Source organism: Echinops telfairi, unplaced genomic scaffold (genome assembly GCF_000313985.2).
Source record: "Echinops telfairi isolate 266 unplaced genomic scaffold, ASM31398v2 ScPeMD7_7475;HRSCAF=8513, whole genome shotgun sequence".
Classification (NCBI taxonomy): Eukaryota; Metazoa; Chordata; class Mammalia; order Afrosoricida; family Tenrecidae; genus Echinops; species Echinops telfairi.
In genome coordinates, this window is record NW_022111379.1 from 29,092,502 (window position 1) to 29,108,517 (window position 16,016).

The window sequence follows — 16,016 nt, forward strand, 5'->3', positions numbered from 1 at the left end:
GACCTAATGTCGGGGGTTTGAGTGGAGAGAAAATGTTTTGAGAATGATGTACAAATGCGCTTTACACAATTGATGTGAGTATGGATTGCGATAACAGTTGTATGAGCCCCTAATAAAATGCTTATAAATAAATAAATAAAAAGAAAATAAATAATAGGGGGAAAAAAAGAAGCTACATATGACCAGTGGCTACCACATTGGGTGGCTCAGCTTTTAAGAGGAAAAGCTTAGGCCTTATTTCCCTCCCCAATTTGATATGTCCTTGCCACGCACAGACTTGTCATGAATGCCTACTATGTGCCACCTGGTTTTCTATTATGATATTATTTGCAGTCGCATACCTCCCTGGTGATTCGAAAAAGGAGTCCATATTCACAAGTGGTTAATCATTCAGCCACTGACCAAAAGGCCAATGGCTCCAACCCATTTCCTGGCGGAAAGGCCTGGTTGTCTCCTTCCCTAGACGTTACAGCCTAGAAAAGTCTACAGGGTGGTCTCAGTTGGGTCAAGGAGTCACTACCAGTTGGAATTGACTCGATGGCATCTAACAACAACCCCAACAAGAGATAAGACTGTAGATAAATATCTTTCCATTTTCTCTCATGCACCACACTTCCAAGCCCATGGCAAAGCACCCACTTAGTGTTCACTTAATAAAGGTGCTGAGCAGAAAGCGACTTAGACACATCCACTCACTTAATCCTATGACGCAGGCATGATTCACCCCTTTTGAACAACAAAAAGCTTGACAGAAGTTGAGAAACTTTCCCCACATCAAGCAGCACAAAGCTGATTGGTGCCCCAGATGAATAAGCAAACCCTCAGCCAGGCTGCTCACATGATCGTCATAAGAAAATCTCCCCTAATCTAGCCATAATCTTGTTAGCAAATACTGCCACATTCCATAACTCTGTAACATGCTGTGTGTCCGTTCCACTGTAAACTGACAAGAGCGAAAAACTGTTATTCCCTGCCCCCGAAAAACAGGTCCACAAATTGAATAGAACCCCATAAATTACTCAAGAGAGCACAAACATCACTTAAAATATCTTAATGCTTATGGCAGTAGTTCTCAACCTGTGGGTCACGACCCCTTAGGGGGTCAAACAACCCTTTCACAGGGCTTGCCTGATTCACAACAGTAGCAAAATTACAGTGATGAAGTAGCAACGAAAATAATTTTATGGTTGGGGGTCACCACAACATGAGGAACTATATTAAAGGGTCGTGGTATTAGGAAGGTTGAGAACCACTGGCTTATGGGCTTCTCACTCACTCACGCTATATTTTCTGCACAGTAAAGGTGCCTGGGGGCATCTATGACAACATGTGGGCAGAGCAAGGGCCAAGGTGATGCTTACTTGCACATCAGCTAGTCCTCAGGGAAATTCATAAAGGTCTGGCTATTCCCTGGCCTACATAGGAAGCAGGATACAGTGTACACAGAAAATACCTTCATTGGTACTTTACAGCCATCGCTGCCTCCTCGACCGAGCTTGCCATAGTCTCCATCCCCCCAGGACCAGACAGTATCATCATCGGTTAGGCAGAGAGTCTGGGCATCACCACTGCCACAGGCAATGTCAACCACTCGGTGGCCTTGCAGGGCTTCCACCTACAGGGAAGAGGAGCATCCTGGTTATCCCGTACAACAGAGAGAAGGTAGCATATCTGTTTAACAAAGGAAAGACTAACATTCTACAACTTTTCTTTTAAATGAAGGTGCCTATTTTAAGCCTTTACCAAGAAAATGTAGTATTCATAATCTTCTAAAACAAAACAAAATTTTTCATCTGCTTGATTGATACTAATCAAAACTTTCAGGAAGAAAGCTTCAGCATTCTCTCTGACTCATAAAGTATTATGAAAGCTGGCTTATTCAATCCAGTCTGACCTAGTATCAAGTTCATTGCAAATAATATTGACTTTTATAAACAAATGAATTCTTAAAACTCAATCCTGTTTAAATGACCTACAGTACTTCTACCCAAAGCAAATATATTTATAAATAGTGAGGCACAAATCAACCCTAAACCCAAAAGCACCTAAAGAGAAATAGTCTGTTTTGCTGTTGTAGCGAATACAAGGGAGAGCTTCAAAATGTTCGTGAAAAATGCCAGGCACTTTTTGAAACCCCCTGGCACACACAGCAAGACATACACCAGCTCGAGTTTCTGTGTGCACCATCAGTGATTTTAACTATGATTTCTATAATCTACGGCCATTCTCATCCTTCTTATTTGCTCCTCTCCCACTAACATAAATACGTTGACCCTAAAAATGCCCAGCTATGCAGACAGTAGTTTCAGGGGATTATCTAACTGTCACGGCTCTAAAAAATCTGGAATCCATTAGGATTTGAAATTCTGTTCTGTATTCCTCTTCTTTTGATCAGGATTCTTCTATAGACTCTTTGATCAGAATGCTTAAACAGTGGTAGCTGGACACAAGCCAGTTCAAGTCTCCTGGCTAAGGTGACAGTTGTTCATGGAGTCAGTAGCCACGTAGGTCAGATCTTCCTCCAATTATTGATTTTCTTCCTTTTCCTGTTGTTTTAGGCAAGTAAAAATCACTATTTTCCATGAGAGTTGTACCATTTTGCCTTCTAACTAGCAAAATGTTGTGTTCCAATTTCCCCTAATACTTTACAATATGGGTTATTTTCATAAGCACTGGCTGTCTAATTGGGTCAACTAACCACAAGATCAGCAATTTGAACCCACCAGCTGCCCCCATGGAAGGTGAAGCTTTCTGTACTTGTAAAAATTTACAGCCTTGGAAACACTGGGGAGTTCAACACTGCTTTCTAAGTTGCTGAGTTGGAATTTACTCAAGGCAGAGGGTCAGCCATCCTAGCAGAAATGAAATGATACCTCAGGCTGCAGTTTGATTCCTAGCTCTGATGGCTAAGGACCCTGAGCAACTTTGCATATGGTGGTACAGCTGGTTGAGTCGGTTACGACTCATAGGGACTTGTCTGTGCACAACTGAATGAACCACCGCCGGAATCCAGTGCCTTCCTCAACTGCTGTTTCATTTGAGCCTTTTGTTGCAGCCACTATGTCAATCCATCTTGTCAAGCATCTCCATATTTAAGATGCTTAGTAGACATTTGGATGTCCTATTTAATGAAATTCCAATTCAAGGCCATTGTTCAGTTTATCACTGGGTGATTGTCTTTTTGTTGCTAAATTGTAAAAGTTTCACATATATATCAGACTTTTATTGGATGTATGGTTTCTGAAGACAGTCTTGCAGTCATTAGCTTGTCTTTTCACTTTTTTGATAAAATCGTTCGATAAAATTTTTTCATATAATCCCCTACACACGTGTGTGCACACACACAATCATAAACCATTTCAATAGTAAAGGGAAGGGTGGCTGCTTCATATTTCTGAGCACAAGACTTGCTTACCAACTTTGGCTTTAGCTGGTCTTCACTGTCACTGTGCCCCAAGCGACCATATCGGCCTTTACCCCATGTGTAGAGGTCCCCGGCTGTTGTCACGCATGCACTGTGGGCCCCGCCTGCAGCAATATCAACCACTTCAATTCCTCTCAGAGACTCAATCACACGAGGACGGTCACATGGACTGCAAAAAAAAAGTCACCACATATCATTGAAATGCAGCTATACTTAAAAAAGTATTAAATAAATAAATATTAGGGTTTTGAGTTTCCTGTTCATTTATGCAATCACTTTTCAATATATTCACTGCTGGTAGGTCGATCCTGACTGAAGGCATCCCTCTGAGCTTCTCAGGTTGTGAATCTTTACCAGAGAAAGTCTCCTCTTGCTCCTGCAGAATGGCTAGTACATAAACTGCTGACCTGGAAGTTAGCAGTACAACACATAACCCGTGACCCGCTACGCCTCCAAGGATCCTAAGCTTTTCAATATACATCCTGTAAATCTGCTAAGTTAATCAGCAACAATCACAAAAACTCATTTGGGCTGGAACTCAAAATGTTGTCATTTCCTACTTATCTTAAAAGTTGTAATACCATTGCTAGAGAAAGACTTTCACAGTTAGAAACCAGGGGATGAGAACTACAGCCTCTTAAACAAAACCACAACCCATGATGTTTTTGAAAAGCCTGTGAGCTAAGAATAGGTTTTAGATCTTTAAAGGGTTGAAGACAAAACAAAACAAAAAACATCCATCAGGGATCAAATGTGGCCCACACAGGCTAAACTACTTGTAACTCGGCCCTTTACAGATAATGATTGCCCAACCGATACATAATTAATATTCCTTTTAAGAAATGTAATCAGTTAAATTTAACTAGCTTAAAATAAAGGGGCAACATTATTTTGGCATCTCTCTGTAATAAACTGAATTGGAGGGAAACTATTAATGTAAATTTAATGTAGATTCTGTACAACAATGTTATACATGAAAGTCTTCCAAATTTACATGCTCAGATATACTGAGGCAATGTTCCTTAGTTAACATTTAAGTCACAACCATTAGATAAACAGCAATTATTTAGAAAATACAAAAACTTTACATTGTAAAAGATAAACTGATACATGGGGTTTATTTGATTAAAACCGTCTGTCTCTAAATATGATTAAGTCTTATCTGGGGAAAATGCATTCAATATTAAAAAAAAAAAACTCATTGCTATTGAGTTGATGCCAACTCATAGCAACCCTATCAGACAGGGTAAAACTGCAACTCTTTAAGGGAGTAGAAAGCCCTATATCTTTCTCTCAAGTAGTGGCTAGTGGTTTCGAACTGCTGACCTTGTTAGGCCAAAACATGACCACTACATCATCAGGGTTTGGGGGAAAAAAATCTCTAACCAAATCTCTAACCTAAACATATAAGAACTCATACAAATCATAAGCCAACCCAATTTTAAAAATGAAAAAACAGGCATAAGATGTTTAACAGATACTTCCCAACAGAAAACACATACATACAATCAAGAAGCACATAAACATTTTATTACTAATCAGGAATATATATTAAAATAATTTTGAAGATATCACTATACACCCTTGGAATGGCTAAAATGGAAAAAAATGTCAAAAGAAAGTGTAGTGAAGATGAAAGCATCTCTAATTCTCATACACTATTAATGAGAATGCAAAACATTTACGGTGGCAAAACGTTTGGAAAAGTTAGGTAGGTCAAAAAGTACTGCTAATCGGGTTCTAGTTCATACAGATGTGTTCTAAATAAAACGTCTTTAAACAGGTCTCTGTGACAGTGGGTGACTTCAGACAGGATGGTTGTGCTGAAGTTTTTTTTTTCCATTATAACAATGCACCTGCTCATTCTTCAAGGTAGCAAGGGTTGTCCTACTAAAATAAAATGAACTATCGAAACACATGACAACATGAGCTCAACCTTGTTTGCAACATGAAGGAAGCCAGACTCAACGGAGAAAAGACACCTAACATCTGTAGTGACAGAAGAAAGACCAGTGGCTGCCTATCGTCAAGAGTATATATAGGGAAACTGTCTCCAAAGAGAAACTTATTGGGGAGTAATGAAAATGAAAATGTTCTGTGTTTTGAATGTGGTAGTGATTACATGAGTATATGCATGTGTCGAGATGGCTTTTTGTTTGCTTAAAGATTTTATATATATATATATATATATATATATGTATATATATGTATATATATGTATATATATGTATATATATATATATGCATGTATATATGTATATATATATGATGTATGAAGAACTCTGGGAGTATTTATAGTCAGGCTGGCATGATTTTTCTTCTCTCTGTATCATGTCTCTTTTCTCCTGGCAGCTTTTAAAATCTCTTAAATCCTAGTTTTGAGTAATCTGATTATGATGTGCCTTGGTGTATTTTTCATCATGCTTCTTACACTTCAAAGTTCAGTAAGTTCTTGGATCTGGTTTTAGTTTGCAACAATTCTGGACATAGTTGAGCCATTATTTCTTCAAATTCCCTTATCCTCCCCCTCTTTCAATGTCTCACAGTTCACTGCCCATCTGCTTATTTTCATAGTCTGTTTTTTCTGTGTCTCAATTTGAATTATTGTTCTGCGCTCCAGTTATTTCCAACTCACAGAGACCCGATAAGAAAGCACAGAACTGCCTCACAGGTTTCCTCAGGCTGTAATGTGGGAGCAGAGCAGGTGGTCTTTTTTCTCACAGAACTGCTGCTGCTGGAGTCAAACCAATGACTTTGATTAACAGCCTAACACTTAACCATTGCTGTCCCGTGGCGCCTTCTCATTTTGAATCCTTTCTATAATTATGTCTTCAAGTTCACTAACTTATTTTCTAAAAGATCTAATCTATCATTAATTCGACTCAATTTATTTCTCATCTCAAATATTTTACTCTTCATTTTTCTAGTCTGATTTCTTTTTTCAATCTTTTTAGTCTCTCCTTAAGCATGTTCAAGCTTACCATCAACTCTCTAAAGATATGGCATACAGTTTTAATAACTTTAGTATTCTTACCTAGTAATTTTTATTTTTAGTACTTAGTATATGAATGACCTGTGTCATTTCTAAGTCAGTTTAATAATAGATTTGACATTTTGTCCAAATTATTATATTTTCTTGCTTTTTTCCAAGTCTGGTTAATTTTGATTTAATGTAGTTCACTTTGCAAAGTGTTTGATGCAGAGTAAAACCTATGAAAGGTGAAACCTGCGTAAGGCAGAAGCTTGTCAGAAAAGGAAAATGTAATAGTGAAAAAGAAACAGTGATGATGTGAAAAAGTACGAAGAAAAATTGTCCTGAAAAAGGATTGTAGTGATGATTACACAACTCTTTTGAATACGACTGAACCATTGAAATGTATGATGTGTGAATTATCGGTACAATACCCACTGCCACTGAGTCAATGTCCACTCATACTATAAGACAAGACCTGTAAGAACTTCCCTTGTGGGTTTCTGAGACTGTAACTCTTTTTGGAAGTAGAAAGCCCGGCCTTTGTGGTTTCGAAGGGCACTGGCTTCGCAATTAGCAGCCTACCGCAAAACCTCTACGCCACCAGGGCTCCTCATCTGTGACAATAAAACTGTTTGAAGCAAAAAGAAGTGAGCCTGCACCCTGTCAAAGGTGGACCCAGAAAAGCAACACAATCCTGTTAAGTGACAGCTGTTGCAATTATCATTGTATAATATTCTTCAAGGTACTACTGAGCTATGATCTGAGACAGGCTGTTTAATTATTTTGCATATGAATAAATTTTGTTGGTAAAATCAGAGCTATTCTTCAATAATAGGCAAAATCACTCTTAATAATCTTAGCAATGCCCTATGAGTTTTGAGGTGTTTTACTCTACCTTTGGGGACAAGCTCTCTATCTTCTGGCCTCTACTGGAAAGAGCCCCTAATCCTGTTTGGAGGTTTGTTCTTTAGACTCACGTTCCACAAACATAGGTGAAGGTCAGTATACAATTAAAAGGGACGCCCTCTTTGTCCAGCTTTCTCTTCGCTGGTATGCTGCTCTGGGTACCGAAGCTTTGTGGCATCCTGGGACTTCTACTTCTGCCTCTTCCACAAAGAGAAGCTAAGCTGCCTATGTTCCCTTTTACTGTTTTAGAGTCTGGAAACTCTCCACAGGAAGTACACTGAGGTAATTTTTAAGACTTTTAAGTTTTCCATTACTCAAGGTTCACTGTCTTTTGTTGCCTGATGTCCAATGTCTTTAGGGCTCTTGTTCCATATACTGTGTGTGCGTGTGCGTGTGTGTGTTTTATAAGTTATTTCAGATAGAAGGGTCTCTGCTACTCCAACATGGCAGACAATTGGCATTAAATTTTTATATAAAAAACAGTGGATTGAGTTATTCTGTTTTTTAAAAAACCCACTATGTGACTCTGTATCATTATTTCTGTTAATTTCTCTGTAGGTTTAGTTTTAGTATTACACAAAACGTCAAATGTGACTCCGTATAGGAATTTCGTTAAAAAGAGGACTTGGGGAAGAAGATAATTTTACTGTCTTTAGTACTGGTAAGTCAAATGTCAGTCAACTGAAATGTGAGGCAACTTCATAAAGTCCATGGGAAAGTGGAATTAAAATAGAATAGAATTTTCCCACAAAGCATTTAAAGTCTCGTCTATTTTTTTCAGTAGAGGGACTATATAGATATGCTACATACTGAAATATGGACTAATGTCTAATGATGTATTAATATTAATAAAATTAAGTGTTATTACCCTATACATCAGTATAAAGATAAACAAACTCAAAGGAAAGGAACATTTTAATGACTGTTTCCATGTAATACCTTCTGTTGCCATGTCCCAATTTTCCGTCTTCTGCCTCGCCCCAAGAATAAACTTCTCCTTCTGAAGAGAGGGCAAGACAGTGTTTTCCTCCTGAATTTACAGCAACTTTCTTAATAAACACATGTTGAATGGATTCAAGTAATGTTGGGGTAGAAACAGACTCTGTTCCTCCAATTCCTAGCCGGCCTCCTGCACCATAACCAGTGGCATACAGCTAAAATAAGAAAAGGTAATATACATATCAGATTTTTATTCAACTACACCTATGTTTTGCAACTAATAAACTTGATCAATGCTCAAGCATTTTTTAATCATAGGAAAATTAAAAATTTATGTTAAAAACCACAGGACTAATTAAGACCTTAGATGTACTATATGAAAGTTCTAAAAATGAAATAAAACTATATGACTATCAGAAACCTCACAGTCTCAAAATGTACTTGGAGAATAAAGCTTTCACTCTGAAAAATTATTCATTTTTGTCGAGAATGCCACTTACAATTAATACCAAGTATGTTTTAATTAGCTATTCTATGTAAATCCCTGTCACAAGAAAGTCATAGAACCATATCTATAGAAAAATTATGCATATACTTAAGCATTTCAGTAAGGCAATATATAGTTCACACAGAATAGATGGAATATATTAATCTCTTCATTCTATGTAGGTAGTTGTTTTATACCATGAATCTTTATGATTGGTATTTTAAAAAACAGCTTAGATGCCTATTTCCAAAACCATGGCAAATTATAAGCCCATTTCTAGTAATATGGTGAACATTCTTCCTGATAAAAATATTTACGTGTTATTTTAAACACTTTAATACAGATACATCTGCACTGAGACCATAGTTAAGAAATAACTTGAAACCACTCAGATAGATAAAAATGAGCCTGAAAATCAAGTTTCGTCTTGGATGTCTGTAAGATGTTGAGCATCTGTTGTGATGTTTGAGCAGAGAGTGGAGGGAAAGGGTCCACACTCTAAACGGAGATTGACTCTCTGTGTAAAGATGAGGCTTTGAAGGCAACATCTCAGTATAAGTGTTAATGAAAAATAGCAGTACAGTAATACGGAAAGTTATTTTCAATCTTTGCACTGCATGTGTAGGGAGGATGTTCCTTTAAAAAAATCCCAGCATAAAAAATATAAAATGTTGGTTTTCAATCTGAATTGCTACCTATAGCCTAAAATCCTCAGAGAATTTAATTTAAGGTGTATGAGATTAGTAGCAGCGGGTACATAAATTCTCTTTGGATGAATAATTTCCAACTAGGCTTCAAAGAAGTCCTATAAAAAATTATCCAAGGAAGATGATCAGCTCATAATTTGTAAAACATCACACAAAGAAGGCATCGTAAGTGAAAGTCGGCAGAAAAAATAGTCGATCACTGTGTTTAAAGGAGAAAAAGCTTGAAAATATACCCATGGAGTAAGATTTTTTAAAAATTAAACCCTAGATGTTTTAAATAGGACACTATACTGGAAAACCAACTGAAGGAAGACCCAAAATACAACACAGAAAGAAAACTAACAGGAAATATGCAAAAGGCCTTCAAAGATATAAACAATAGATCTTTTCACTCTAATATAATTCATCAGAATTCCAGGTAGAGAACATACAGAAAATAAGGGACTAATATTTTGGGGGGAAATGATATTGAGGAATTTACCAGAAATATTTAAATACCAATCATCATCACTGGCAAAAAAAAGTACGGGGGGCAGAAAGGGGGAGTGGGGGGTGGGAAAAGAACATCTAAATTATTATACTTAAACTATGAACCACAAATACATAAAAATTCTCAAATGTATTCACACTGAAAAGATTTATTAACTTTAGACTTTATCAAAAGAGTAGCAAGAGAACCCACAGATTGGGAAAAAATATTTGCCAGTGATATATATCCATTAAAGGGCTAATTTCAAAATTCTACACAAAACTATATCTTACTAAGGAAAACATAAACAACCCAATTAAAAAACAGGCACAAGACAAAATTTACTAAAGATGACATCCAGGTGGCCAAAAATCATATAAAGAAATGCTTGAAACCATTAGTTACAAAATAAATGCAAATTAAAACAAAAACAAGATACCACACCTCACACCAACACTCTTAGCAAAATTCAAAAACAAAAATGCAAATTCACAAAAAACAAAGTAATAAAAGCTGGAGAAGATGTGGAGCACTCTTACATTGCTTATGGGATTGCATAATTGTACAGCCACTATTAAAAACAGTATGGTGCTTCCTTGAACAAATGCAAATAGAAATACCATAAGATCCTGCAATCTCTCTACTCAGTATATAGCTTCAAAAAATAAGAACAAAACATGGACACATATATGCATGCCCATGTTTATCGCTGAAATTTCTCTAATAGCAAAAAGATGGTAACGACCCACACCTCATCTGTGGAGGAATGGATAAATGGACTTTGGTACATACACACAGCGGAATATTACACATACTTAAAAAACAACAACAAGGCAGTCAAACACTTCAACATATTGTCAAAATTGAAGGACATTATGCTCAGCAATGTTAGTCAATCTTATAAAGATAAATATTTCATGACATCATTATTATAAAGAAGAAAAAAATGGGTTCGCACCCAAGGGAAAGACTTTGACGGCTATGATAAGGGAAGGGATGGTGGGAGGGGGAGAAGGAGGGACAAGAAGGGAAGGAGGTTGGGGTGAAAACAGTAGGAACCACATATTGGGGTGGTTTTACCATCATACTGCTGCTCTTCTGATGAGAAGGGCTGTGCAACCATGTATAAGTTTTCCTTCGTGCTAACTGACTCCACAATAAAATAAAAATAGAGATAAGGGCCACAGCCTTTTAGCTTCTTCTCCTGTCAGACATCACACTGGTCGGACTGGTTATACGTAAAGGAAAAGTAGAATTGAAACTGATTTCAATTCTTTTATGACAAATGAGCTAGTTTCAAGCAAAGAAAACAACCAAGGATTGATTAACTTCATTTGGGTAAAAATTAGTTGAACAAATAACATCCTAGTAGTAACAATGAAAGTTCCCCACAGAAAGAAACTTTTAACAAGCTGATTGAAAATAGGGTCAATTGAAAAATTTATATACTACAATAGGGTGTGGAAAATTACGGTTTACATGTGAAATGTGGCCCACCTCCCAATCCCCATTCTGTAAATAAACTTTTATTTGAACACAGCCACATCCATATGCTTACATATAGTTTTTCTGCAACAGGAACAAATTTGAATCATTACGACATCATCATCACACTAGATAAAGTGAAGGGGGAGCAAAAAAAAGAAGTCTCTTCATGAGATGGAATGCCACAGTGGCTGCAACAATGAGATAAAATATAACAATTCTAGGGATAGTGCAGGACCAGGTGATAGTTCATTCTGTTGTACATCGAGTTGCTAGGAGTCTTGATCAACTCAACTTCATCTAACACCATCAACAACAACGATAACCTTTTAAGACTCAAGGCACCCCACGAGCAACTAGGATGTAGAGCAGAAGCACGAAATATGTCATTAGGCCAATTAAATGGGATGTCTTACTAAACTATGGCCCCCAACCTGCAAACCAAGGTATCAAATCCCCTGAGGTATTTGGTTGTGCATAAACTGTTACTCTTTATGTATCTGATATTGTTATAAATATATCACACCTTTTGCCAACTGAACTTTTTACAAGTGTACATTCATCAGTTGTGTAACCCTACTCTTAATGATTTTTACATAACCGGGCACCAAAACTGAGAGCTCTGTAAGCAACATCCTCCAGACTCTGCCTCCCCCCCACTCCTGGTTACCATTACTAAATTTTGGGCTCAATATATTTGCCAATACTTGTCTCTTTACATACATAAGATCCTGGATTATTTAACTTTCCTCTTTGCCATGAGACCAGAACAATTGGGTGGTGCCTGGATATCATCCAAGCATTTTGATGAAATTTCTATATAGAATTCTGATCAAAAGAGGGGAATGCAGAACAAGTTTCAACTTTCCATAAAATCCAGATTTCCAGGATCCACAAAAGAGAGATGAACCTTGAGACTATTGCTAAAATCACCTTTAAAATTAAACCAATTATAACCCCTAGCCCTTGATGTCTAAAATCCAAACAGCAGTTTAGCTTAACGAGTAAGGAATGTCTGCCTTAAAGATTATACACTTGTACGTAACACCTATATGGGATCAAATTAACAACAGCAACTCCAAAACTTACACAGTCATCTTAAGGGGCAGTTCAGTTCTGGTAATGGGGGAAGAACAATTTGGAAGAGAAGGGAAATATGGTTGTAAAACTTGAAGAATGTAATCAATGTCAGTATGGTGCAGTGAAATACTTTACTGGGTCTATTTTACAAAGTCTCTGTAACTTCCATCAAATGACTGGATGGAATGATGCAAAGGAAGTGCTTTGGGCCCACCAAGGGCACTAAAAGATTCCTAATAATGTAAATGATGTTAATAATGTAAATATATACTACAAGGCCCTCTGGTTGAGGTCAGACTATGTCCATAAAGTGTGGAAAACTAATGTGGGAACTGGTCAGTTTTGCTACCTTGCAAGACTTAAAACAAACCATTCTATAGGCAGAAAGGGGGAAATCACATGATCTCCCTGAAGCGCATATTTGGGCCCAACGTTGTGCACTCGGAACCTGCGAGACTCAGAATACAGAGAGCTCTAACGCCAGAGTGAGTTGCTTGATGCTCAACTAGTGGGAAAAAGGTACTATGAAAGCTCTGCTCCACCAAAGGCAATTCTGGGTTTTGGGGGGTACCCCTCAAACTTCAACTTCAATGGAAGAGTGACAAAAGTAAAAATCTATTCTTGAAAAGCAATAAAAAGGAACTTCCTTATTTTAAAAGTGCATTTGCCAAAATCCCAGGACAACTCTGTTGAAATGTTCCAAGTGTTTACTTCACAGGCCCAGGACAAAGAACATGCCCCCTCGCAACCTCTCGACTCAAGCTGATAATGCACGCCTTACTCAGAGTCAGAGATGTAGAAGGAACAGGAGGATTGTAAGGAGAAACAAAATTCATTTACCAATGAACATCTAAAAACTCTTTCAATGCCTTAGAAAAAGTCAATATTCTGCACTCAAAATTTTTAAAAAGATAAAATTGACAATCGCCAACAGACAGAAATACATGTAACAGATTATATGCAAATAAAATAAAATTTGTATGTAATGCCGTACTTTATAAAAAGTTGTAAAACATATCTAAAAAGCACAGAAAAATATTTTATAAATATAATTGGTTCAAGCATACTGTAATCCTATAAATTTTTTTCTAATACAAGAATTTTTTCATACTTTATCAACTTAGGTAATGTGCTTGAATCACAATAGCCCCTCAATTTTAATGACACTAGAATATAAAAAATACACCATTACCTTTCCATCAGCTGTCACAGCAAAAAGAGTCTGCTCCCCTCCAATCAGCTGCACTGGTCTGAGTGTTGCAAGGGCTTCACATGGCGTGGGGACTTTAACTTTGGCACCTTCAATGCCCCCAAGCTGGCCCCTATGGTTATGACCCCATCCATAAATGGTGCCACTGCCACCAGCAGAGAGAGTCCAGTCATCTGGTCGCCTACAACAAACATTGGGAGAACATTTGACATGGACAATGACTGCAAGTGAAATACCAGGGTCTTGTATACACCTTAATGCTTGTTTCTAATATAACAACCTGTTCATCCACTGTACAAGCTGTTCATCTTGCTCTCTTTTAAAAACATCATGGCTCTCATGGAGAACATCAAGGTTTTCAATGTCTGCCATTAACTCATGAATTTTCTTAGCCACCTAGACAACAAAATTATGAGATTATAAATCAAACACTCATCATATAAGAATAAAACAAGTAATATGAAGACAAAGCAAAACTCTGCCTGAAAATTAGGAAATGGCAACATCAATATCATGATTTTATGGTAAGCACAACCAATGATTAATTTTAAATCTAAGATAGTGTAGGCATTTTTTTAAAGCACTCAGTGTCAGTTTACCCATTTTTAGACAGATAGTTTAGTTCATAGAAAAATATCTGCCTCATAATATTGGCCTTTTTTTGGTAGCTAAAGAAACTTATTATATTCCAAAAAAGTAAAAAACTACAAAGTAAAGTGGATTACCTCCTCCAGAAAGAGGCGAGGCAACGGCGTTCTTTTTTCCAGGGCCACAGCAACTCTCGAGGCCACACAGTACCTTCTGAACCAAGCCCACTTGTGCGTCTCAGCACAGCAGGGGAGAGTGTCCAGTTCCACGTCACAAGCAAGAGCAACAAGGACCTACAACCACCAACAATTAAAAACACTTAATGATACAATTATCACGCCACTTCATCCAACTCACATGTAAAACAAGGTAATCATTACTAGAGCTATCAAAGGGGGAGTCCCTGTTCTACACAGTCCTGTGCTGACATCAGTGACAGGATTGCCCTGCACTATGCAGGATCCATACACAGGACTTGAGATCTGACACCTGCATTTGTTGTCTATCAACTAACAAGACCTGTGCCTCACAAAGCATATGAACATTTCATTAAAGCATAAGGACGTAGATCTTACAAGACAATATCTTGAAACTTTTCTATTCAACTGCAGCAGTGCCTACAAGTGCCATCAAGGAAGTCTGAAGGATAATGCCCAGCTTTTGTGGTGCTCCCTATCAGTGGCTGAAGCACTACTTCAAATACAACTCAAGCAGTACCTTAAAGAATGGGCTGTGGAGCAGCTGTTTTCCACCTCTCACAATAGGATCTTCATATTCAAACTGCCTCTGCAAAGCTTCTGGAAGGCCTTTCACCAAAGCAGCTAGAGCACTCCCTGTGAAACTCTAACAAAAAAAAACCCAGAAGATTCTGTTCCAGGACAGGAATTCAAATGCAATGCATAGCAGGTGGGATTTTGTGACAGCATACACTTGCTCTTCTGTTTGTATCTCTCTCAACCCAATTCTCACTGCCCTTGAGTCAATTCTGAATCATAGCCAGAGTAGAACTGCCCCTTTGAGTTCCTGAGGCTGTAAATCTTTATGGAAGCAGAAAGCCTCATCCTTCTACCATGGAATGGGTAGGGAGTTTGAACTGTTCTGCATGTATGTAACCATTCTCCTATGAAATGATTTATCAAATAGGAAAAGTTAAGAAGATACAATGAGTAGTAACAAAAAAAAAAAAGAGGAGTCGAAACACTCATTTCATAATGCTTGGTTTTGATTTCAGTACAGCCACTCTGGGTCACTAGTAAAAGTTCCTTTCTGGCTTATAAATATCACCTGGTCTCCTACTTGGGTTAGGCTCCAGTATTCTCTTAACAGCAACTATCTTGTCATGCAAAATTAAGATGACATGGGAGATTATAGACATATTGGAAAAGACTAATAAAGGCAGTCTTATACTCACAGTCACCTACATTAATAAAAAAAAAATCTAGCATAAAAATAGTTTCCTAAGAGAGGGTGAGGTGGGGTGAAAGGTAGTGGTGTTAACAAACCCAGGGTCAAGGAAACAACAAGTGATCCAAATCGGTGGTGAGGAGGGTGCAAGAGGCCTTGTAGGGTGTAATCAAGGGTAATGTAACCAAGAGGAATTACTGAAACCCAAATGAAGGCTGAGCATGATAGTGGGACAAGTGGAAAGTCAAAGGAAATAGAGGAAAGAGCTAGGAGGAAAATGTCATTTATAGAAGTCTAAATAAAGGCATGTACAAATGTAAATATATTTATATATAAGGATGGG

General features: G+C 37.6%; 1 protein-coding gene across 1 annotated transcript in view; it reads right to left on the bottom strand.

Annotated features, from left to right (window-relative positions):
• The window catches only part of HERC2 (HECT and RLD domain containing E3 ubiquitin protein ligase 2), a 283,798-nt gene that overhangs the window by 29,553 nt on the left and 238,229 nt on the right, over positions 1–16,016 (bottom strand). The window contains exons 75-81 of the mRNA XM_004700032.2: positions 14,987–15,112; positions 14,407–14,562; positions 13,962–14,077; positions 13,664–13,862; positions 8,244–8,458; positions 3,416–3,593; positions 1,454–1,615 (exon numbers count right to left, since the gene is read on the bottom strand). Coding sequence (XP_004700089.1) covers positions 1,454–1,615; positions 3,416–3,593; positions 8,244–8,458; positions 13,664–13,862; positions 13,962–14,077; positions 14,407–14,562; positions 14,987–15,112 — 1,152 coding nt within the window. The remainder of the gene's footprint in view (positions 1–1,453; positions 1,616–3,415; positions 3,594–8,243; positions 8,459–13,663; positions 13,863–13,961; positions 14,078–14,406; positions 14,563–14,986; positions 15,113–16,016) is intronic.